At 35.8% G+C, this 23,524-nt stretch overlaps 2 protein-coding genes across 5 annotated transcripts in view; one reads left to right on the top strand and one right to left on the bottom strand.

Annotated features, from left to right (window-relative positions):
• Positions 1 to 23,524, top strand: part of NSRP1 (nuclear speckle splicing regulatory protein 1) — a 61,909-nt gene that overhangs the window by 33,112 nt on the left and 5,273 nt on the right. For all 3 annotated transcript variants that reach the window (XM_025916727.2, XM_086686429.1, XM_086686430.1), the window contains 2 exons: positions 13,776 to 13,832; positions 23,107 to 23,235. In XM_025916727.2, the coding sequence (XP_025772512.1) occupies positions 13,776 to 13,832; positions 23,107 to 23,235 (186 nt within the window). The remainder of the gene's footprint in view (positions 1 to 13,775; positions 13,833 to 23,106; positions 23,236 to 23,524) is intronic.
• SLC6A4 (solute carrier family 6 member 4) overlaps positions 19,976 to 23,524 on the bottom strand; it is a 66,105-nt gene continuing 62,556 nt past the window's right edge. For both annotated transcript variants that reach the window (XM_086686427.1, XM_086686428.1), the window contains one exon: positions 19,976 to 21,177. In XM_086686427.1, the coding sequence (XP_086542553.1) occupies positions 21,058 to 21,177 (120 nt within the window). In that variant the 3' untranslated portion in view covers positions 19,976 to 21,057. The remainder of the gene's footprint in view (positions 21,178 to 23,524) is intronic.

Below are 23,524 nucleotides of genomic sequence, written 5' to 3'. Positions count from 1 at the left end.
ACTTGGTTTGACATATTGTGGCTCTTGGCTTTATTTTTAAATATGTTCTTCTGTTCTTCCTGAGGTAATTCATTGAGATGTTCTTTTCTAAAACACTGTTCAGTCCTGTCACTGGTTCAAATCCTCTCTTCTTCCAAGTTTTTGAATTGTAATACCACAGCTCATTTTATTAAAATTGTTACTATTATTTAATTTTTTATTTAAAATTACCCACCATGAAAGATAAACATAAAATTACGCACCACAGGTAAAAATAGTCTATAGTTTTTTTGTGTATGGCCTGATGTTATTTTACTTTTTAAAAACAGCTTTTTTGAGGGGTGCCTGGGTGGCTCAGTTGGTTAAATTTCCAACTTCGGCTTGGGTCATGATATTGCAGTTTGTGAGTGAGTTCAAGCCCTGCGGGCTCTGTTGACAGCTCAAAGCTTGGAGCCTGTTTCAGATTCTGTGTCTCCCTCTCTCTCTGCCCCTCCCCTGCTTGCACTCTCTTTCTCTCTCTAAGACAAATAAACATTTTAAAAAGCTTTATTGAGGTAAAATTGATATATACATGCACCTATTTACAGTGTACAGTTTGCTAAGTATAAGTAAATATCATGAAACTATCACTGCAGTAAAGGTAATGAACATACCCATCACACCCCAGAATTTTCTCATGTCCCTTTGTAGTTCCTCCTTCTTGCCCCTTCCTATCCCCTCTCCAGCCCCTGGCAACTACTGATCTGATTTCTGTAACTATAATTTTCATTTTGAGGAATTTATTTAAATGGAATCATGCACTATGTACTGTGGTTGAGGGGTGTGGATGGCTTCTTTCAGCATAATTACTTTGAGGTTAATTCACACTGTGTTTTAGTAGTCCACTCTTTTTTCTTGCTGAGTAATATTCTATTCTATAAATACATGACAGCTTATCTGTTCACCTGTTGATCATTTGGATTGTTTCCCATTTTTGGCTGTTAAAAGTAAAATGGCTGTGAACATTTGTGTATGAGTCTTTGTATGGATATATACTTTTATTTCTCTTGGATGAATACCTAGGCATGGAGTAGCTGGGTTGCATGTTAGGTGTATGTGTAACTCTTTAAGAAACTGCTAAATTCTTCTCCAAAGTTGGTGCACCATTTTATATTTCCACTATTGATATATGAGAGTCTTAGTTGCTCTAAGTCATTTGTATAGACATACTGTCATTTTACCTTTTAATAAAACATTTTCTTCTCTTAATGTTCTGCAACTTGTATTTACCTTTAAATGTTTAATAAGGCCTGGAATGTATTTTGGTGTTTGTTATAAAGAATGAGGTGAGGGAAGAAAACAGTTTTAATTTTTCCTTCAGAAGGCTGGACAGTTGTCTCCACATCATTTTATTAAATAATGTGTATCATATTTCCAATGATTTAAAACTTGCCTTCCTAAGGAATTGTTTCAAATGAATACATTTCTAGGTTCTTTGCCTATTCTTTAAAATCTAAATGTGTAGATACTAGAGAATAACGTAGAATAAATAAGTTCTCCATTTATGATGTGATAAAGCATTTTAAGGAGGTAAAATTGAGGATCATGTCCTGTATAGGAGGTATAATTGAGTTCTCAATGGAGAACTATTATGTAAGTTTAAAAAAAAAATGTACATTCATATCTTTTTTGGATAAGGAGTTTAACTTTTCATTTTGTAACCGTTCTAAACACACTGCTCTGGATGAAATGATCTCTGTAACATATGTGTCATTTTATCTCTGATTACTGTTTCTGCAGTTTCCTAACTTAGAAACTTTAATACAAGTTTGACCCTGTTTTCTGCATTCATTCTGTCCATCTATTTCCAAGTTGTTTATATTTTGGACCTAGTTTATCCCATTTATCTGTTCCCATGTGCCATAGTCTTATAACTTCTCTGCCCCTAGTCTAACTTCCTATTATCCGTATTACATTGATTCCAGATCATTTTTCTAAATGACTTTTCATTAAGTTAAAAAAATTTAAAACTTCTTTTTTGTCTTTGCATCGCTCTTATGGTTCTTGTTTTTATGATATAGTCTGAGTCCAATTTTAGCCCTTAGCACCCATGCAGAAGTCATTTGCTATAATCATGTTGATCTCTTCATTCTTTCTTGCTATGTTTATGTCATGATATATCTTTATAGGGTTTCCTTTATATAATACAACCTTTTTTTTCTATGTTACCCATCTTTCTAAATTTGTCTTAGGCTTTCCTCCTCCATAGATTCTTCTTTGACTCTCTCAGACCATGATTTCCCCTCCTCTGAATTCTTAATACTGGTAGTATTTTTTCCATTCACTGTATTCCATCCATGCCCACTTCTTTGGACATGTTAGCCATGCTTTTGCTTATTCTCAATGCCTGAAAAGCTGTTTTCTAGATCTCATTATGACTTGTTTTCTTAACTTTACAGGTCTTGATTCAAATGGCACCTTCTCATTGAAACCTTCCTTGAGTGTCCTATTTTAAATTCAGTCCTCTCCTTAGTCTCTGTACCTTTCTTTGATTGTTTTTCTGCATAGAGTGCAATATATCTGACATAAATTTTACTAGTCTGTTATTCCTTATAAGTTCATTGAGGACAGGGGCTTTATTTTATTGTTTTTTCATCAGTACCTTGAATAGTGCCTTGCACATGGTATGTGTTCAGAAAGTACTTCAGTGAATGAATAAATGCTGTTAGGTTGGTGTTAATTGTTCTTTAGTTACATAAAAGTATTGTTTAGTTGTCTCCTTAACTAGACAAGAAGTTCTCTGAAGCCTAGAGTGTACTCTCAATTCTCTCTTTGGCATAGAGTGACCTAGCAACATTAAGTACTTACTGAAGGTGTAGAATTAGAAACTGACCACACAAAGGCAGATGGCACTTTATATTCCACAACTGGTGGATACTAAGCATAATTAACTTTAAGTTCTGAGTAGGATCTTAAAGTTGCTTTTGTTACTTAATAAATTAGAATAACTTCTGGTTTCATAATAATTATAGTCACTCCTGGTTACATAAAAAATACATATTCCTTTAGACCATTTAGAAATATAGAAAAATATGGACAGTATAAAATGTTCACAAAAATAAAGTAATGGGGATTTACACACTGTAAGTGGAAGCTTGAATTGGTTAGACCACTTTGGAGAACAATTTGTCAGCATTTAGTGAAATTGAAGATCCATGCCCTACAACATGCTGTACATGGTAGCAGTTCTAAATGGTTACACATGTGTATCAGGACACATGGACAACAATGTTCATAGCTGCTTTCTTTGAAGGGGGTGGGAAATAACCCAAATGTTCATCAGCAGGAGAATGTATAAAAGTTCAGATCATGCAAAATCAGCATCATTTAGAGATATGCTGAAAGGGAGGTAAACTATTACTCTACTATCATAGAGTCTCTGGACACAAGACAGATTAACAGGAGAAAAGCAAAGTTCACAAGAAAAATGAAGACCCAAAGAAGTGATTAGGCCTAAGTGCTTATATACTAGGTTGAACAAAGTAGAAATTGTGGGAAAGTAACCAAAATAAGTGGGTAGACTAAAGGAAGATAGTTATTTTAACAAGATATGTTTATGTAGATGTCTCTTGATCTTGACTCCCCATCTTGGGTGATAAGTGTGCTTCTTCCTTCTAGTACAGAGAAGGCACCTTTCACATGGGAATTTTATCTCCTGCTTTTAGGAAGAAAAAGGAAGGTCATAGTGTCCTTGCATTGGCTGTTTTTCAAGTGTCTTCAACTCAAAATAATATGCCAAAGCAGCATATTTTGGGGTGGCCTTGTCCTGATCTCCTTAAATACATATGTAGCAAAACTAACAAAAAGCAAGGAGATGATATAAAAATTTAGGGTGGAAAGGGTGGGAAATGAGATTAGGGAAGGATATATAATGACTTTACTGATAATGTACCATTTCTTAGGCTGGGTAATGAATTCACAGATGTGTTATTTTTTGCACATAACGATTTTTCTTAATTTTTAAAGGTAGTGTTGTCATGTATAGGGAAAGTTGACAGAGTATAGGAGGTTTAAAAAGAGAAGAGACCTGAATATAGTTGGTAGAGAAAGAAGAGAGACTTGATAAGTGAAAAAGGAGAAGTGGTAAATAGCATGAGGGCTCAGTTACAATTGGAAGCTAAGAAATTATATTTTCCAGGAATGTTTGGTTGCCTTACTGTAGACAGCAGATGGTTGCATGCATTCAAGATTTGTGATTATCAAGTAGGTGCAGAAGATGGGCAGTGTTGCAAGGGAGTTAAGATTATTGGCAAGAGTAAACTTCAAAAACAAAGAAGGGGCATCTGGGTGGCTCAGTTGGTTAAGTATCTGACTCTTGGTTTCAGCTCAGCTCTTGGTTCAGGTCATAATCTCATCGTTCATGAGTTTGAGCCCTGCATCAGGCTCTGTGCTGACAGTGTGGATTTTGCTTGGGATTCTCTCTCCCTCTCTCTGACCCTTCCATGGCTCTCTCATTCTCTCAAAATAAATAAATAAACTTAAAAAAAAATAAAATAGAAAAATCAAGGGATTAAGGGCATCCATAAGATCAAAGAAAAGATACAGTGGAAATAAATGAGCAAGAGAGCTATCTATTTTATTGAAATCTGAAACTTGTAAGTTGCGCTTTTATGCATCATTAAGAAAACACTACGATAGTCTTTCTTATGAGTTAGAGTTCTAACTATATATTTAGTATGCAATATAATATTGAAAGAATTCTTTTAGTCTTAAGCAGATGTAAATCTTTATCTTCACTTACTCTTATATAAAAAGCAAAATGTGAATTAAAATAATTGGTTAAGGAATCTCTAAAACTTCTTCAGATCGAGGGTTTTTTGTTTATTTTTTTCTTAATGGTAGTGAGTTGTCATTTTGTTCAGATTTTCCATGGAATGAATGTGAATGAGTCATCATCAGTCTTTTTTGAACTTACTTTTTCATTCAGACTCCTTGATGACTATTTTTCCAAATTTATCACTCTTTCTGACATCAAGCTTAGTGGTCATAAAGAGGGTGTTTGGAGATGGTGAAGAAGGCCTGTTAAATAATAATCCCAAGTGGGAGTCCAAAGTAAATTATCTCTACATAATTGCATAATTTTAAGAAATGCTACATCACCAACACTTGATGGTACTCATTCTGAAGGTTTTGATGCTGACACTTTTAATATTCACACATATGTAGGCAATACCAAGTATATTAAGAATACCTTTTGGTCAGTAGCAATTAGATGATGCCACTGATTACAAGGTGTATCCCAATTTCAGAGATATAACAATGTGAAATAATGTACATCTTATATTCAGTGAAATTTGGTAGAAGAATAGTGGTTGTTGTCGGGTTGGTTTTCCAGATTTACATTTTCAAATCAGAGCTTCAGCAGTCGCAGATAATGACGAGAGTGACCATGATAGGGTGACTAAGTAGAGAGGAAACGAAATCATCATTACTGGAGCTGAGGAAAACAAGGTCAGGTCAGGATGTTGTATGGAGGATGGCATGATGTAGAGTAGAGAGGAAAACTGAAATCAAGATGTCAGAGATAGTAAGTAATAAAGGTTCACAAATCGAGAGAAGAAAAGGATAAAGGTAACAGTCATATGGCATGAAGTTCAAAGGAGTAGGGGTTTTACCCGTAGCGTATGACACAGTGTTTTCCTAATTTGAAGAATGTGAGCCATGAACAGCCTCAGAAGAAAGGGGATTATTAGGGAAAAGCTGGTTTCAATCAAGGAATTTAAAGTTCATCAAAGGGAATGAGGATGTGGGTATTGTTGGACTTCATGAGAAGGTTTTAATCAAGGTAAAAGACACAAGAAACAGTGTGGCCATAGTATGAGAGGGGATGATTATTAGAGCAGAGCTTCTTGAGTAGTGAATGTGGACCGATACGGGTAAAGCATTAAAGTTTGCGCATACCATTAAATGTTGTTGAAACCAAATCTTTAAGTGTCTGCAGAACTGTAGAAGGATATACAACTTAACTGATCTTCTGATATTGAAAGGTTGCATCAAGGTTTTCACAAGTGTGAGTAGATACCCCATTATATAATACAGTGAATATCCTAGCACCTAAATCTTTTTGTACATCTTTTGTTTTTTTTCTTTTTATCCATAGAATGAACTTCTGAAAATGGAATTACTGGGTCAAAAGAAATAGATATTTTTTCAGGCTTTTAATAGATTTTGCCAAATTGGGAACTATTTCACATTTTCACAATGTGGGAGTATATATTTGCTTTTGCCAACATTGGATGATAAAATGTTTAAAATCTCTTATTAATTTGATGATAAAAGTTAATGTTTTCATTTTTATCTCCTTAGTTATTGATAAGATTGAACTTTTTTCATATAGCTAATGGTCATTCATATTTTCTCTTTTATAAATTTTCTGTTGATAGCCATATCCATGTTTTCTGTCAGAGCTTATATAATAAAAATTTTGTCTATTTTTTACATCTCTTAAATAGGCTTTTGTACTTACAAAAGAGTTATATGAATGTGGACAAATAAAGCTCATAATAGAGATTGCAAAGTTGCAGGCCCTTTATTAAATGATCTCGTTAAGTTTAAAAAAAAATGGCGCACCTGGGTGGCTCAGTTGGTTAAGCATCTGACTTCGGCTCAGGTCATGATCTCTTGGTTTGTGAGTTCGAGCCCCGCAGTGGGCTCTGTGCTTACAGCTCAGAGCCTGGAGCCTGCTTGAGATTCTGTGTCTCCCTCTATCTCTGCCCCTCCCCCACTCATGCTCTGTCTCTGTCTCTCAATAATAAATAAATGTTAAAAAAAGAAAACATAGTTTAAAAAATGAAGAACAGGAAGTTATCATTTCTAAGTTTTCAGAGCACAATTGAAAATTGTAGCGATAAGCCACTTGAAGAAGGATTGATTCTTGGGGCACCTGGGTGGCTCAGTCAGTTGGGCGTCCGACTTTGGCTCAGGTCATGATCGCGCAGTTCGGGAGTTCCAGCCCCACTTCGCACTCTGTGCTGACAGCTCAGAGCCTGGAGCCTGCTTCAGATTCTGTGTCTCCCTCTCTCTCTGCTCCTCCCTGCTCACACGCTCTCTCTCAAAAATAAATGAAGATTTTTAAAAAATGTGTTTAAAAAGAAGGATTGATTCTTGAACTGTTTTTTCTTTAGCTGAGAACTGTTTTGGATAAGTGGATAGGTAAACCTCTTATTTCATAAAGAAGTCCATATGTGATTTTTAAATTGTGATTTATTACTTATGGAAAAATAGATTGATTTCTCCCCCCAAAAAAGAAAAATTCAGAACACTTTTCTGAATTTTTAATTTTTAAAAATTTTGTGACTGAAGAAAGGTAATTCAATAATATAAATTAATGTGTCCAGTATCTTATTTCTTTCTCAGTGTCATTAAACCATAGTATAAAGCTATTTCTCTTCTGGTAGTTCTCACAGCCCAGGAGACAAACCATCTAAACATGTGTAGTGATCTAAGAAAGGCACAGACATACGGTTTCTTTTGCATTTATCTGAACTGATTGTGAAGGTGTTTAAAACCATCTCCCTTTTGTATGGGGTGCCTGCATGGCTCAGTTGGTTAAGCATCCAACTTCAGCTCAGGTTATGATCTCACAGTCCGTGAATTTGAGCCTCGCATCAGGCTCTGTGCTGACAGCTTGGAGCCTAGAGCCTGTTTCAGATTGTGTCTCTCTCTCTGCCCCTTCCCTGATCACACACACACTCTCTCTCTCACTAAAAAATAAACATTAAAAAAAAAAAAAAACCCATCTCCCTTTTAATTAGATCATATCTGTCTGCAGCTTACTGAGACAAACATTAGATTGATTAAATAATTTTTATTATCTACACAGAACAGTGAAGTACTAAAGACTAAGAATATCCAGTTGCAGTGTTTTTCTTAATTCTTCAGTTTATGGGTGCCTGTACTTGATAATCACATCTTTACTCTGTGTGTGTGTGTGTGTGTGTGTGTGTGTAGAAAGAATATATTGTTACATATTACTAGTATATATAAAATGGACCTGGCATTTTATCTCATTTGTCTTCATGTTCATTTCTTAATTTCTTACTTGGAATTAAAGTTAATAGGAACCTACTAACTCTTAGATTAGACATAAAAAACTAAGGTGTTAACCAAATATGGCTCCTCTCTCACTTTCAGTGCTATATACCTAGTAGGCTCTCAAAACATGTTTGTCGAATTAAGTGAAACATTTGCAAGGAACTATTACTCCAGGTTTTCTGAAAAGTTATTTCTCTGAGATTTTTGGTATAAAACCTATTTTGAAAGATTGTGGTACAGTGGCAGTTTTTACACTTTTAGGAACAGTTGGAGTGTTTACATTTGAGCCAATTTGTAACTTGAGTTATTTTTTCTTTAAGATAAAAGCCCTTACAGGCAGTAATTTTTATCTTCCTACATTTAAAACTAATGGTAATTGTGGTTTTATTAGGACACACTATTAAGGAATACTCTGATTTTATAAACTAATTTGGTGTTCAGACATAAAATTAGAATAATTGCCTGCCTGCTAATTTTGAAACTAATCAATCAGTGATTGTGTTGTGTGGTTTGGTCACATTCAGCTTTAATCATTTTATTTAACAGCTGTTTTTCCTTAGGCCAGTTGTAGGCTAGAATATTTTGAGGCAAGAACTAAAGTGTTTTGTGATATCTGTACTAAGCAATATATATTCCTTTAAAATAATGCTGAGTGAAAAAAGCCAGGTTCAAAATGATTCCATTTATTTAACATTCATGAAGTAACATATAGGGATAGGGAACAGTTTAGTGGTGCCAGGGATTAGGGGTGGGGAAAAGAGGTGAGTATGGCTGTATAAGGGTAGCACAAAAGGAATATTGTGGTGATGGTACAGTTAAATATCTTGGTTGTGGTGGTAGTCACATGAAGCTATACATTTCATAAAATAGCATAGAACTATACACATACTGTCACAAATATATACACGTATAACTGGTAAAATATGAATAAGCTCTGGTTTGTACCAATGTCTGTTTCCTGGTATTGATATTGTACTGTAGTTATTTAAGATGTTAATATTGGGGGAAGCTGAGCAAACGACCTTCCTGTACATTTTTTTGCAGCTACCTGTGAATTTACAATTACTGAAAAACAAAGTTTTAGAAAATATACTTCAACGAGAACTCCACCCTAAACCAGAGCAATTATTAAAGGCAGATATCCCAGATCAAGTCCCACTATCCAGTTATTACTATAGCAGCACAGTAGAGGACTCCCTCAAAGAAGGGTTCTTTCTGATCTACTCATGCTTGGAGAGGTATATTTTCATTTATAAGTAGTTCCTAATAAAGCCACTATCAGTTCTAAAAAAACCCATTCCTTAGCTATGCCATAGATCCCATGGCTAGCAATGGACTTGAATGTATGCATCCTCCATTTTCCTGTTGATTGGTATACTGGATATAAAACCTTAAGGCATCTTAACACAAAACACATGTACAGCCTTTTAAATATTCTACAGAATAGATTTTTCTATTTTAGTAGATGTAAATTGAATCATACTATATGTATTTAGAGTTCTAATTAAATAACAATCTTGTGTTTTATTAAGCATAGCAATAAATATAAGGTGAGACAGAGTTTACATGCTTTTCTGGTGAGCACATTGGTTTAACTGTAACTGTTTTCCCATAACTTCATTTGTTTAAATATAAACATTTCTTCAGTCTCATGTTCTTAAACATGAACATAGTAATAATAATGGTAATAATGATGGCTACCCCTTATTGAGTACTTCTTTGAGCCAGAAACTTGCTAAGCACTTTTTATATTTTATTTTCATTTAATCCTTGTGAGGATTAAAGGACCTTTGAGGTAGGTACTATTATATAGATGAGTAACATACCTGAAATAACACAGCTAGTAAGGGAAAGAACAGTTTGAACTCGGTCAGAGTCCCAAGCCTACACTTGTAACCATTATTCTGTACTTCCTTTTTATACCATACAATATAGGAATTCTGAAGTTAGAGGCTGATATTTTGGTGATTATTATATATCTAAGTTTTTTTTAATTCATAAGGCATATACATGAAATCTATTCTCTTACTGAGTTCAGTAAGATGAAGCCTTCCTTGATTTATGCAGGAGGACTTGTTTTCGTCTTTTTAATCTTCTCTCACTTATCCTTCCTTTTTCTTTTCTTTTTTTTTTTTTAATTAAATAAGCTCTATGCCCAGAGTGGGGCTTGAACTCACAATCCCAAGCTCAAGAGTTGAGTGCTCTACCAACTGAGCTAGCCAGGCGCTGCTCCTTTCTTTTTATAGAAACCATAGACAGTCCCTGACTTTGGATAGTTTGATGTAGGATTTTTCAGCTTTATAATGATACAGAAGTGATACCCATTCAATAGAAATTGTATGTCAAATTTTGATCTTATCCTGGGCTAATGATATGCAGTACTCTTGTCATGATGCTGGGCTCTGGCCATGAACCACAGCTCACAGTCAGCCATGTGATCACAAGAGTAAACAACCCATACACTTAAAATTATCCTGTACCCAAACAACCATTCTGTTACTGACTTTCAGTACAGTATTCAGTTAAATTATGCGAGATATTCAGCACTTTTATAAAGTAGGCTTTGTGTTAGATCATTTTGCCCAACTGTAGGCTAATGTGAGTGTTCTGAACATGTTTAAGGTAGACTGGCCTAAGCCATGATGTTGGATAGGTCATGTGTATTAAATGCATTTCAGCTTAAAATATTTTCAATTTATGATGGGATTATTAGGACATACCTTGTCGTAAGTTGAGAAAGAGCCGTGAATTAAAAGTTGAGTCTTAACATTCATATTTTAATTCAAGGATATCTCTAAAGACTTAGAAAAACTTGACCTTTAAAATACAAAATTTTATTGATCCTGCTTTTAATTTGGCTGTTTTTTTATCTCCAGGATGGATCTAGACTTGAATTTCTTATGTTTGTTATACAGAAAATTTTAAATGATCATTAATACATTTATTGATTTTTTATATATTGATTTAAAATTGTTCAATACATTCACTGATTTTTATGTGAGGTCACAATTATAGAAACAGCTAAAAGTTCTACTGCACTCTTTATTTTTAACTTTTTGTGTGTATGTGTTTAAACAAATTATTGGCTTTTTTTTTTTAAGTAAACTGTACCCCCAACATGGGGCTCAAACTCATGACCCCAAGATCAAGAGTCATGTGCTTTACTCACTGAGCCAGTCAGAGGCCCTCAGTTGTTAACGTTTTAGTTATTACCTTTAATAGTCACTGTCAGAGTTCGTTTAGTTAGAAAACTGAGAATCAGGGGCTCCTGGGTGGCTCAGTCACTTAAGCCTCCAACTCTTGATTTTGGCTCAAGTCATGATTTCATGGTCTGTGAGTGGTTTGAGTTCAGCAGTGCAGAGCCTGCTTGGGATTCTTTCTCCGCCTCTCTCTCTGCCCTTCCCCTCGTGTGCGCACGTGTGTTTGCTCTCTCTCAAAATAAATAAACTTAAAAAAAAATTTAAACTGAAAATCGAAGAAGCTTCAAAAGGAGGTACTCTTCCCTGACTTTCTCAGCTTAGGTTCAGAGCTGCCTCTTTATTCCACTGATGATGCTGTTGGAATTCCAGGGTTATAAGTCTTTGAATAGAATGTGTAAAATACTGTACTCCTTCCATTCTGTTAACACACTTTAAGTAAGAACATCTGATGTTCTTCAAAAGTCAGACAGAAATCATCCTTCAGAACAGCTAGAAACATGGGAACAAAACCTCTTGTTATGTCTCAGAGTATATATACTTTACATTAGAAAGGCCCTTCCCAGTCTCCTTGTTCTATATTACATGAGTCTAAAAAGTACTGGCTCTGTGTTTTACTTTTCTAACTTCAGTAGTTTAGGTTGAAGCAACCACACTGAAAGCGACAGCAGATGAGTTGTGACCGGCTGGAGGAGAGATAAGAAAAAATAATATAATAAAAGCAATCAAAGAAGTTGATTGCATTTGGACACTTAATCTTCTAGTCAATCCTAAAGACATTACTAAGTCAATGATTAAGAAACATTTAATTTACACTTAGAAAGACTGAGACATTAAAAATAGATTGGAAAGAATTTATGAGTTATGCTTATTAGTACATTTAACATTTTAATATTTAACATTGGTATTCTAATGAGTAAAAATGTGTTGTATCACATAACAAATTTGTATTAAATTAATAATACATGTAATACACAAGTAATCCACCTAGCATGGCACCTGGCTTGGTAAATGTTAGCTACTATTGTTTTTGTTATTGATATCTTTTTCTCTAGTTGTAGTCAATTCACCGTCACCTAAAATGTCCTTAGTTCTTTGCCTGTACAATTCTTGTAATAAGTGTGTGTTCTATTACTTGTATGGCATTTGTGTATTAACTTTATTTATCTCCATGGCTCTAGGGAACTAGAATTAGGTTTATTTATTTTGTTCTGTTTGTTGCCATGGTAAACAAAGGAGGCACCAACTGATACTACACAGCTGAAAGCAGCAAATGTCAATATGCTAGAGAAGTATAGTCCTGAGGCTGGGGGTTATACTTTTCATTAAGAGATAAACTCAATCAGTAGCCTTATTTTTTTTTAATTTTTTTTTTTACATTTATTTATTTTTGAGAGAGAGAGAGACAGAGCACGAGTGGGGGAGGGGCATAGAGAGAAGGAGACACAGAATCCAAAGCAGGCTCCAGGCTCCGAGCTGTCAGCACAGAGCCCAATGTGGGGCTCGAACTCACGAACTCATGAGATCATGACCTGAGCCGAAGTTGGACACTTAACCGACTGAGCCACCCAGCCTTATTTTAATATAAAATTCACATACCATAAAACTCACACTTTTAAAGTATACATTTCGAAGTTGGTTAGTATATTTACAAAGCCTTATCCTTTTAAGAAAACATTTTTTAAGTATTTTAATTATATTTCCTTTCTTAGCTGTAAATGTTTGCTTTTGCCCATGTGATTACTAAATACCTCTTGCCTTCTCTTAAATTCTTTTTTGGTTCAGGTTTAATGTCCTGTCTCTTTTAGGAAGGCTTTCTTGATTCTGTGCTGCCACAGGCTTTTTTTTTAGTCACTTTATAGCTTGTCACATCTATGTTCTAATTATCTCTTTAGTCACTTTTTCTTCCCTTTCAAACCATTTATCTCTCAGAGATAGAGACTGTTCTTGTTTTCCTTGCTATCTGCAGAAGCTAGAACAGTGTCTGATATGTAGGCTTTTCAGTACATATTTATTGAATGATTATAGCCACAGATAGTTCTGGCAGCCCCTAAGCCTTAACATATGCCAAGAACTTGATACTATTATTCAATGGTGAATATTAAAAGAATGTGCTTTTTGTTGCTGGGAATCATACCACTTTCGTGTTGCAAGGGACCAGTGTTCCCCTACCCAATGCATGCACACACACACACACACACTCACATGTACAGACAAAATAAATTGAAATCTGTTAGAGATTGAATGCCTTAGTGGTGAAATTGGGAATAAAAAGCCATGTTACCTCATTTTTTCCTGTACCACTCTATTTTCTCTTACATGTTACAGCCTGTTCTCATAATTTATAATTCATTTGTTTCCTAAGGTTTAGGTAAAAGACCTTGAAAATGTTAATTTAGTTCATAATATTTTTTCATAATTTTTTCTGTTTTTAACTATAGGTAAGGAACTGGCTGCCAACCAGAATACTAGAAATGAAATTTTAAATTAGTTTTAAACAATGACAGTATTTTTTATGTTTTATAGACCTCCGTGAGTGAAAGCCTTCAGAGGGAAGCTGCTAAGAAGCAAGCAATGAAACAGGTAAGGTGACTGAGTGAATTAAATGTGTTTGGTGAAGTATTTCAGCTCATGTTTTTTCTTAAGTATAAGTTCTGGTTATCTAGGTCTTGAGACTGAACATATATAAAGAAATAATTTTATGTAGGGGCACCTGGGTGGCTCAGTCGGTTAAGCATCCGACTTCAGCTCAGGTCATGATCTCACAGTTCGTGAGTTTGAGCCCCACGTCAGGGTTCTGTGCTGACAGCTCAGAGCCTGGAGCCTGCTTCGGATTGTGTCTCCCTCTCTCTGCCCCTCCCCTGCTCGTCGTGCTCTGTCTCTCTCTCTCTCTCTCAAAAATAAGTAAATGTTTAAAAAAAATTTTATCTTGACCCTTGTTTTCTGAAAATGTTTAGGATGTTTCTTGATTCATAATAGATTTCAGGTTTTTGTGATAAATCTTAAAGGCAAAGCACAGTGAAGAATTAGCTCTTCATTGCTGTGTTGTAGATTAAACCCATTTCTGCTTTCAGATGACTCAGTAGTCTTATAGTGGATTATGTGGTTTAATAATTCTTATTAATGAGCTTACTTGCTTAAAAAAAGTCTTTTCATGGGGCGCCTGGGTGGTGCAGTCGGTTAAGCGTCCGACTTCAGCCAGGTCACGATCTCGCAGTCCGTGAGTTCGAGCCCCGCGTCGGGCTCTGGGCTGATGGCTCAGAGCCTGGAGCCTGTTTCTGATTCTGTGTCTCCCTCTCTCTCTGCCCCTCGCCCGTTCATGCTCTGTCTCTCTCTGTCCCAAAAATAAATAAACGTTGAAAAAAAAAAAAAAAAGTCTTTTCACACTGAAGTAATTTCATGATTTTATAATCTGAAATTCTCTAAGAATGGGGAATATCTAGTAATTTTCGATAGACTTGCCTAGAGCCTTATATTTATATGGCATTCTATAGTATTTATTTACAAGGACTTTTTTTTTTTTTATTAAAATTTTTTTTTTTTTTTTCAACGTTTATTTATTTTTGGGACAGAGAGAGACAGAGCATGAACGGGGGAGGGGCAGAGAGAGAGGGAGACACAGAATCGGAAACAGGCTCCAGGCTCTGAGCCATCAGCCCAGAGCCCGACGCGGGGCTCGAACTCACGGAGCGCGAGATCGTGACCTGGCTGAAGTCGGACGCTTAACCGACTGCACCACCCAGGCGCCCCCAAGGACTTTTTTTTAATACATACATTATATTTTTAAAATTCTCGCAAACTTGCCTGTGGTCCTGATTAAGAAATCTGAAACTTCAGGTGCGCCAAGGTGGTTCAGTCAGTTAAGTGTCTGACTGATTTTGGCTCAACTCATGATCCCAGGGTTGTGGGATCAAGCCCTTCATTCGGCTCTGCACTGAGCATGGAGCCTGCTGCTTAAGATATTTTCCCTTTCTGTCTCTTCCTCTGCCTCTTTCCCCCATTCCTGTGCTCTCTCTCAAAAAAAAATTATTTTTTTTCTACATGTGTAGTACATTGGGGGTTATATTATTGATTTAAGAGACTTTCATATATATATATATATATTTTTTTTTTTTTTAATCCATTGTTATAGTTTAGTCATGGGGTATTCATTATAATGTACATGTGGAACTGTTAAATTGTAAGGAATAGGGTTCAATTTGCTCCATCCACTTGACAATTTCTCATATTTTGCAATGTCAGTAGTAACATTTGAATCAAGATTGATTAAATCTCCTTGAATGACAAGTACTCATCTAAATGTATTTGTTCCAGGGGTGCCTGGGTGGCTCGATCATTTAAACGTCCTACTTCAGCTCAGGTCATGGTCTCTCAGTCTGTGAGTTCAAGCCCTGTGACAGGCTCTGTGCTGACAGCTCATAGCCTGGAGCCTGCTTCAGATTCTCTCTCTCTCTCTCTCTCTCTCTCTCTCTCTCTCTCTCTCTCGCCCCTCCACCCCCGTACTCTGTCTCTCAAAAATGAATAAATGTTAAAAAAAAAATTTGTTTTAATGTATTTGTTCCGTATCAATACAGGAGAAAACATAACACCCTCTAGTCAATATTTGTTGGTTATTTTAGCAGTTTCAACCTGCATACATCAAATATCAGCTCTTGTATGTATAATATTAGCAACCATTTTATACCATTGTTTATTATCCCTGTAAAATTTTTAGTAGTTCAGTACTAGTAAGTAAATCTTTTAGTGAATTAATAGCTATTTATATATGGTTATATAGGTGAGAAACTGTAATGGTTTTTTGTTTGTTTTTTTAGTGTTTATTTATTTTTGAGAGAGAGAGTGCGAGTGGGAGAGGAACGGGGGTGGGTGGGGGGACACAGAATCTGAAGCAGGCTACAGGCTCTGAGCTGTTAGCACAGAGCCTGACGTGGGGCTCGAACTCACAACCTGTGAGATCATGACTGAACCAAAGTTGGATGCTCAACCAACTAAGATACCCAAGTGCCCCTCTGTGACAGTCCTTTAGCTATATCTTGTTGCAACAAAATTTATATATTTATTTTAAATTTTTATTTAAATTCCAGTTAGTTAATATAGTGTAAAGTTATTTTCAGGAGTAGACTTCAGTGACTCATCACTTACATACAACACCCAGTGCTCAAAATGATTAGCTCTTTCCTTAATACCCATCACCCATTTAGCCCATTCCCCCACCCATCATCCTCCATCAACCCTCAGTTCTGTATCATAGAGTCTGTTATGGTATGTTTCCCTTTCTTTTGTTTTTCCCCCTTCCATGTGTTCATCTGTTTTTTGTTTTTGTTTTTTCTTAAATTCCACATATGAATGAAATCATGGTACTCTGAGTGACTTATTTCGCTTAGGATAATACACTTTAGTTCCATCCACATCATTGCAAATGGCAAGATTTCATTCCTTTTGATGGCTGAGTAATACTCCATTGTATATGTATATACCACATGTTTATCCATTCATCAGTCAATAGACATTTGGGCTCTTTCCATAATTTGACTGTTGATAATGCTATGGACATTGGGGTGCACGTACCCCTTCAAATCTGTAGTTTTGTATCCTTTGGGTAAATACCTAGTAGTACAATTGCTGGGTCACAGAGTAGTTCTATTTTTAACTTTTTAAGGAACCTTCATACTGTGTTCCAGAGTGGCTGCACCAGTTTGCATTCCTACCAGCAGTGCAAGATGAACCCTTACTCTGCATCCTCACCAACTCTTATTGTTTCCTGTGTTGTTAATTTTAGCCATTCTCATAGGTGTGAGGTGGTATCTCATTGTGGTTTTTGATTTGTATTCCTCTGATAATGAGTGATGTTGAGCATCTTTTCATGTGTCAACCATTTGGATATCTTTGGAAAAATGTCTATTCGTGTCTTCTGCCCATTTCTTAAATGGATTATTTGTTTTTTAAGTGTTGAGTTTGATAAGTTCTTTATAGACTTTGAATACTAACCTTTTATTAGATATGTCTTCTCCCATTCTTCAGGTTGCCTTTTAAGTTTTGTTGATTGTTTTCCTTCACTGTGCAGAAGCTTTTTATTTTGATGAAGTCTCAGTAGTTCATTTTTGATTTTGTTTCCCTTGCCTTTGGCAACTTCTAGTAAGAAGTTGCTCTGGCTGAGGTCAAAGAGGTTGCTGCCTGTGTTCTCCTGTAGGATTTTGATGGTTTCCTGTCTCACATTTAGGTCTTTCATCCATTTGAATTTATTTTTGTGTATGGTGTAAGAAGTAGTCCAGTTTCATTCTTCTGCCAGTCACCATCCAGTTTTCACAACACCATTTATTGAGGAGACCTTTTTCCATTGGATATTCTTCCCTGCTTTATGAAACAATTAGTTGACCATGTAGTTGTGGATCCATTTCTGGGTCTTATTTTCATTGATCTATTTGTTTGTTTTTGTGTTTGTGTTGTGTGTACTGCCTTGATGACTATAGCTTTGTAATGTAGCTTGAAGTCCAGAATTACGATACCTCCAGCTTTGCTTTTCTTTTTCAGGAATGCTTTGGCTATTCAGGGTCTTTTGTGGTTCCATTCAAATTTTAGGATTGTTTGTTCTAGCTCTGTGAAAAATGCTGGTAGTATTTTGATAGGGATTGTATTAAATGTGTAGATTGCATTGGGTAGTATAGACATTTTAACAGTGTTTGTTTTTTCAATCCATGAGCATGGAATGTTTTTACATTTCTTTGTGTCATCTTCAATTTCTTTTACAAGTATTCTATGGTTCCAGAGTAGAGATCTTTTACTTCTCTGGTTAGTTGTATTCCAAAATATTCCTTACTGGTTTTGGTGCAATTATAGAAGGGACCAATTCCTTGATATCTCTTTATGTTGCTTCATTATTGGTATATAGAAATGCAACTGAATTCTGTTCATTGATTTTATATCCTGCAACGTTGCTGAATTCACATATTAGTTCTAGCAATTTTTTTGTTGGAGTCTTTCAGGTTTTCTACATAGAGTATCATGTCATCTGCGAATAGTGAAACTTTGACTTCTTCCTTGCCTGTTTGGATGCCTTTTATTTCTTTTTGTTGTCTGGTTGCCAAAGCTAAGACTTCCAGTACTATGTTAAATAGTAATGGTGAGAGTGGACATCCCTGTCTTGTTCTGATCATAGGGGAAAAGCTCTCAGTTTTTCCCCATTGAAGATGGGGTAACTGTGGGTCTTTTGTATATGGCTTTTATGATGTTTGCATATGTTCCATCTATGCCTACTTTCTTGAGGGTTTTTATCAAGAATGAGTGCTTTTTCTGCATCTATTGATAGGATCATATACTTCCTATCCTTTTATTAATGTATCACATTGATTGATTTGCAAATACTGATGGATTCGATTTGTTAGTATCTTATTAAGAACTTTTACATCCATGTTCATCAGAAATATTGGCCTGTAATTCGTCTTTTTAGTGGGGTCTTTGTCTGATTTTGGAGTCAAGGTAATGCTGGCCTTGTAGAATGAGTTTGGAAGTTTCTTTTCATTGTTATATTTTTGGAACAGTTTGAGAAGAATAGGTATTAACTCTTTAAATGTTTGGTAGAATTCCCCTGGGAAGCCATCTGGCCCTGGACTTTAGTTGGGAGATTTCTGATTACTGATTCCACTTCTTTGCTAGTTATGGGTCTATTCAAATTGTCTATTTCTTGTTTCAATTCTGGTAGTTTATATGTTTCTAGGAGCTTCTCCAGTTCTCCAGATTGCCCAGTTTGTTGGCATATGATTTTTCATGGTATATTCTTAAAATCTATGGTATTTCTGTGGAGTTGGTTGTGATCTCTCTTTCATTTGTGATTTTATCTATATGGTTCCTTTCTCTTTTCTTTTTATTAAGTCTGGCTAGAGGTTTATCAATTTTATTCTCCAAAGAACCAGTTCTTAGCTTTGTTGATCTGTTCTCCTGTTTTATTTTTGTTTCATTTATTTCTGCTCTAATCTTTATTATTTCCCTTCTTCTGCTGGCTTTAGGCTTTATTTGCTGTTCCTTTTCTAGTTCCTTTAGGTGTGAACTTAGGTTATGTATTTAAGACTTTTCTTGCTTCTTGAGATAGGCCTGTGTTGCAATATACTTCCCTCTTAGGATTGCCTTTGTTGTATTCCAAAGGTTTTGGACTGTCATGTTTTCATTTTCATTTGCTTGCATGTACTTTTTAATTTCTTCTTTAATTTCCTGGTTAACCCATTCTTTTTTTTTTTTTTTTTTTAAGTGTTTATTTTTGAGAGAGAGAGAGAGAGACAGAGCATGAGTTGGGGAGGGGCAGAGAGAGAGGGAGACACAGAATCCGAAGCAGGCTCCAGGCTCTGAGCTATCTGCACAGAGCCTGATATGGGGCTCGAACTCATGAGCTATGAGATCATGACCTGAGCTGAAGTCAGACACTCAACAAACTGAGCCATCCAGACCCCCCACCATCCACTCCCCCTCCCTCCCCCCTGCATTCATTCATTAGTAGAATGTTCTTTAACCTCCATGTATTTGTGGTTTTTCCAGATTTTTCTTGTGGTTGACTTCAAGTTTCATAGTGTTGTGGTCCGAAAATATACATGGTATGATCTCAATCTTTTTGTGCTTGTTGAGGCCTGATTCATGACCCAGTATGTGATGTTCTGTGTTCTTTTCTAGTCTTTATTGCTTTTTCCCCCCTCAAGGAGTCCCAACCTTTAATATTTTCTTCCAGGGCTGTTTTTGTGGTCATGGACTCCATGAGTTTTTGTTTGTCTGGGAACCTGTTTATGTCTCGTTCTATTCTGAATGGCACCCTCCTTGGATAAAGTATTCTTGGCTACATATTTTTTCCCATTCAGCACATTAAATATATCATGCCACTGCCTTCTGGCCTACCGAGCTTCTGTGGACAGATCTGCTATGAAACTTATCTGTCTTCCCTCATAGGTTAAGAACTTTTTTGCCCTTGTTGCTTTTAGGATTCTTCACTTGTCTGTGTATTTTGTGAATTTGACTATGATATGCCTTGGTGATGGCTGGCTTTTGTTGAATTTAATGGGAGTTCTTTTTGCTTTTTGAATTTCTATGTCTGTTTCCTTTGCCAGGTTAGGGAAATTTTCAGCTCTAATTTGTTCAAATAAACCTGCCCCCTTTTCTCTTTCTTTATCTTCTGGGACTCCTATGATAGGAATCTTATTAAGCTTTAAGGAGTCCTTGAGTACCCTAAGTCAACATTTGTGATCCAATACCTTTCTTTCCCTCTTCAGCTTCATTATATTCCATAATTTTATCTTTTATGTCACTGATTCGTTCCTCTGCTTCATCCATCCTCATTGTCATGGCAGCCATTCAGGTTTGCATCTTGGTTATAGCATTTTTAATTTCAGCCTCACCAGTTTTTAGTTCTTTTGTCTCTGCAGTAAGGGATTCTCTAGTGTCTTCTATGCTTTTTCAAGCCCAGCTAGTATCCTTATAATTATTGTTTTAAATTCTAGTTCAGACATCTTACTTGTATCTGTATTGATTGAATCCCTGGCTGTTATTTCTTCCTGTTCCTTCTTTTGGGGTGAATTCCTCTGTGTTGTCATATTGTCAAGGACAAAAAGAAGAAAAAAAGAAGCTGGATCGTAGATATGTTTTGATCTCTCTCTGCATTCAGGGCTCCCTCCCCATCACAGCACCCACAGCTCTTCTGTCCCCCAAATCAACTCTCCGCAGCTCCTAACTTCAACATTGTGGAAATTTTTTCATGTCTAGTGCATTTTTTCTTAGTCCTCAGATTCATCTCTTGGGTGTTCAAAATGATTTGATATTTATCTAGCTGTGTTCAGGGATGAGGCGAGCCTAGTAGAAGAGAAGTCTCTAGTAGTAGGAGTAGTAGAAGTCTCTTCTCCTTCACATTTCCTTTAATGTTTGTCATCTGTTTGTTCCTTGTCCAACTGGAATTCTGCATAACGATAAATTTGTTAAGCACTTTTTAATGTGCCAGACATTATGGCAACCACTTCTTGAGAATTCTCTTTAATTCTTAAAATAATCCTATGAGATAAATGCTCTTATAATCTCCATTTTGTAGTTGATGGATGGACATGAAGGCAAAAAGATATATGTGACTTTTATGAGGTCTCATAGTTAGTTCAAACCCAGGCATTGAAATTGCAGAGCCCATGCTTTTAGCCACTATGTTTACTGCCACCCTGGGGAATGGGCACAGAATTATGTATTTAGTAATATTAAGGTAATATCTTAGTTTCATAGTGGAAATGTAACTCAGCATCCTCAAGATGGTTTAATGCACACATAAAAAACTGATTGTTTTTTAAACATAAATGCTGAGGTGCTTTGAGTTAGAATTTTAGAGTTCAACTTCTTCACCATATCAATGAGAGAATTAGTTCCAGAGAATCTGATGACTTCTCCAACATAATGTAGGCATCTAGTGTTCTGGTGTTCTTTAAAATTTTGAGGGGGGCACCTGGGTGGCTCAGTCGGTTAAGCATCCGACTTTGGCTTAGGTCATGATCTCACGGTTCATGGGTTCGAGCCCCGCATCGGGCTCTGTGCTGACAGCTCAGAGCCTGGAGCCTGCTTCAGATTCTGTGTCTCCTTCTCTCTCTGCTCCTCCCCTGCTCATGGTCTGCCTCTCTCTCTCTCCTTCAAAAATAAATTAAAATATTAAAAAAATTTTTTTTTCACGTTTATTTATTTATTTTGAAAGAGGGAGTGTGTAAGCAGTGTAGGGGCAGAGAGAGAGGGAGAAAGAGAATCCCAAGCAGGCTCAGCACTGTTGGCACAGAGCCTATTGCAGGGCTCTATCCCATGAACTGTGAGATCATGACCTGAGCCAACATCAAAAGACAGATGCTTAAACAACTGAGTCCGGTGCCCCTTGTGTTCTTTTGACATTTTTGTGTTATCTTTTCTTACTTAAAGCATAAATCTCAAATCTACTTTCATTTTTAACCTTAGCTGTCCAGAACCACTTTTTTCTTTTTTTTTTTAATTTTTTTTAATGTCTATTTGTGAGAAAGGGCTCTTGTGTTCTGCTTTAATACAAAACTAACTTTTATTGTAAAGAATACTAACTTAATTATATTTACTAAATCTAAGGTAAAATGCTCTTAGAAATGGGATATTTTATTTATTTATTTATTTATTTATTTATTTTTAAATGTTTATTTATTTTGAGAGAGAGCACGTGCTCAAGCAGGGGAAGGACTGAGAGAGAGAGAGAGAGAGAGAGAGAGAGAATCCCAACTAGGCTCTGCACTGTCATTACAGAGCCTGACATGGGGCTTAAACTCAAACTGTGAGATTGTGACCTGAGCCACCAGAAATGGCATATTTTTAATAGCTCGACAACATTTTTTTCTTTTTCTTTCTGTTCTTTTATCTGAACCTCAGGTGCACAGAACTGATGATAGCAACATTATTTTACTCCCTATTTCATTGAAAAAGCTATTAAATGTTATCATTAAATGCAATATTTGATAGGTATCTATTGTCAAGCCAAAACCTCTTGGTTTGAGGTTTTGTTTGTTGTTTGTTTTTAAAAATCCTATATGAATGAATTATATAAAATAGATAATACAACAACTTGGAAGGTAGATACAATTATTATCCTCAATTTTTTTTGATGAAAACTGAGGCACAAAAAGATTACACATACTTTCCCAGAGTAGCTAAGTATAGAGCCTGGGATTCAAACCCAAGCAGCCTGGCTTCAGACTGATGTTTATATTTTCAGTCTAAAATGTGACTGATAGAATTTTTATGATCTATATATGATTCATGATCCTCTCTGAGAAAAATTACTTAAGACTTTCTTTGGTATGTATTAAGTGGCTCATTTTTTAAATGTGTTTGTTTGTTTTAGACCAAACTAGAAATCCAGAAGGCCCTTGCAGAAGATTCCACTGTATATGAATATGACAGTATTTATGATGAAATGCAGAAAAAAAGGGAGGAAAATAATCCCAAATTGCTTTTGGGAAAAGACCGAAAGGTTTGTAGCTGAAAAGTATAAATTTCTTTGACCTTGACTTGTATTTTATATCTTAATCTTATTTTAGCATGAGGATGATCTGAGAAAAAGCTTTTAGGTATTTGAAATGTGAAGAAGAGCCCCTAGTTGCAGATAATATAGGTTTGATTTAGAACCCAGGAAACCCTACTAAAAGTATCCTAACAGGAGTGAGTAAATTATCTAACAATAAAAACAACAAGTTGTGTTTTTTGCTTTAAAACCTTCACACATTTTGGAAATTTTTTTCTTAGAAAGTCTCTGTACTAGT

Source organism: Puma concolor, chromosome E1, assembly GCF_028749965.1.
Source record: "Puma concolor isolate L17-30 chromosome E1, mPumCon1.1.hap2, whole genome shotgun sequence".
Lineage (NCBI taxonomy): Eukaryota > Metazoa > Chordata > Mammalia > Carnivora > Felidae > Puma > Puma concolor.
Note: the sequence above shows the minus strand (reverse complement) of the source record. Positions and strands in the feature narration are given on the sequence as shown.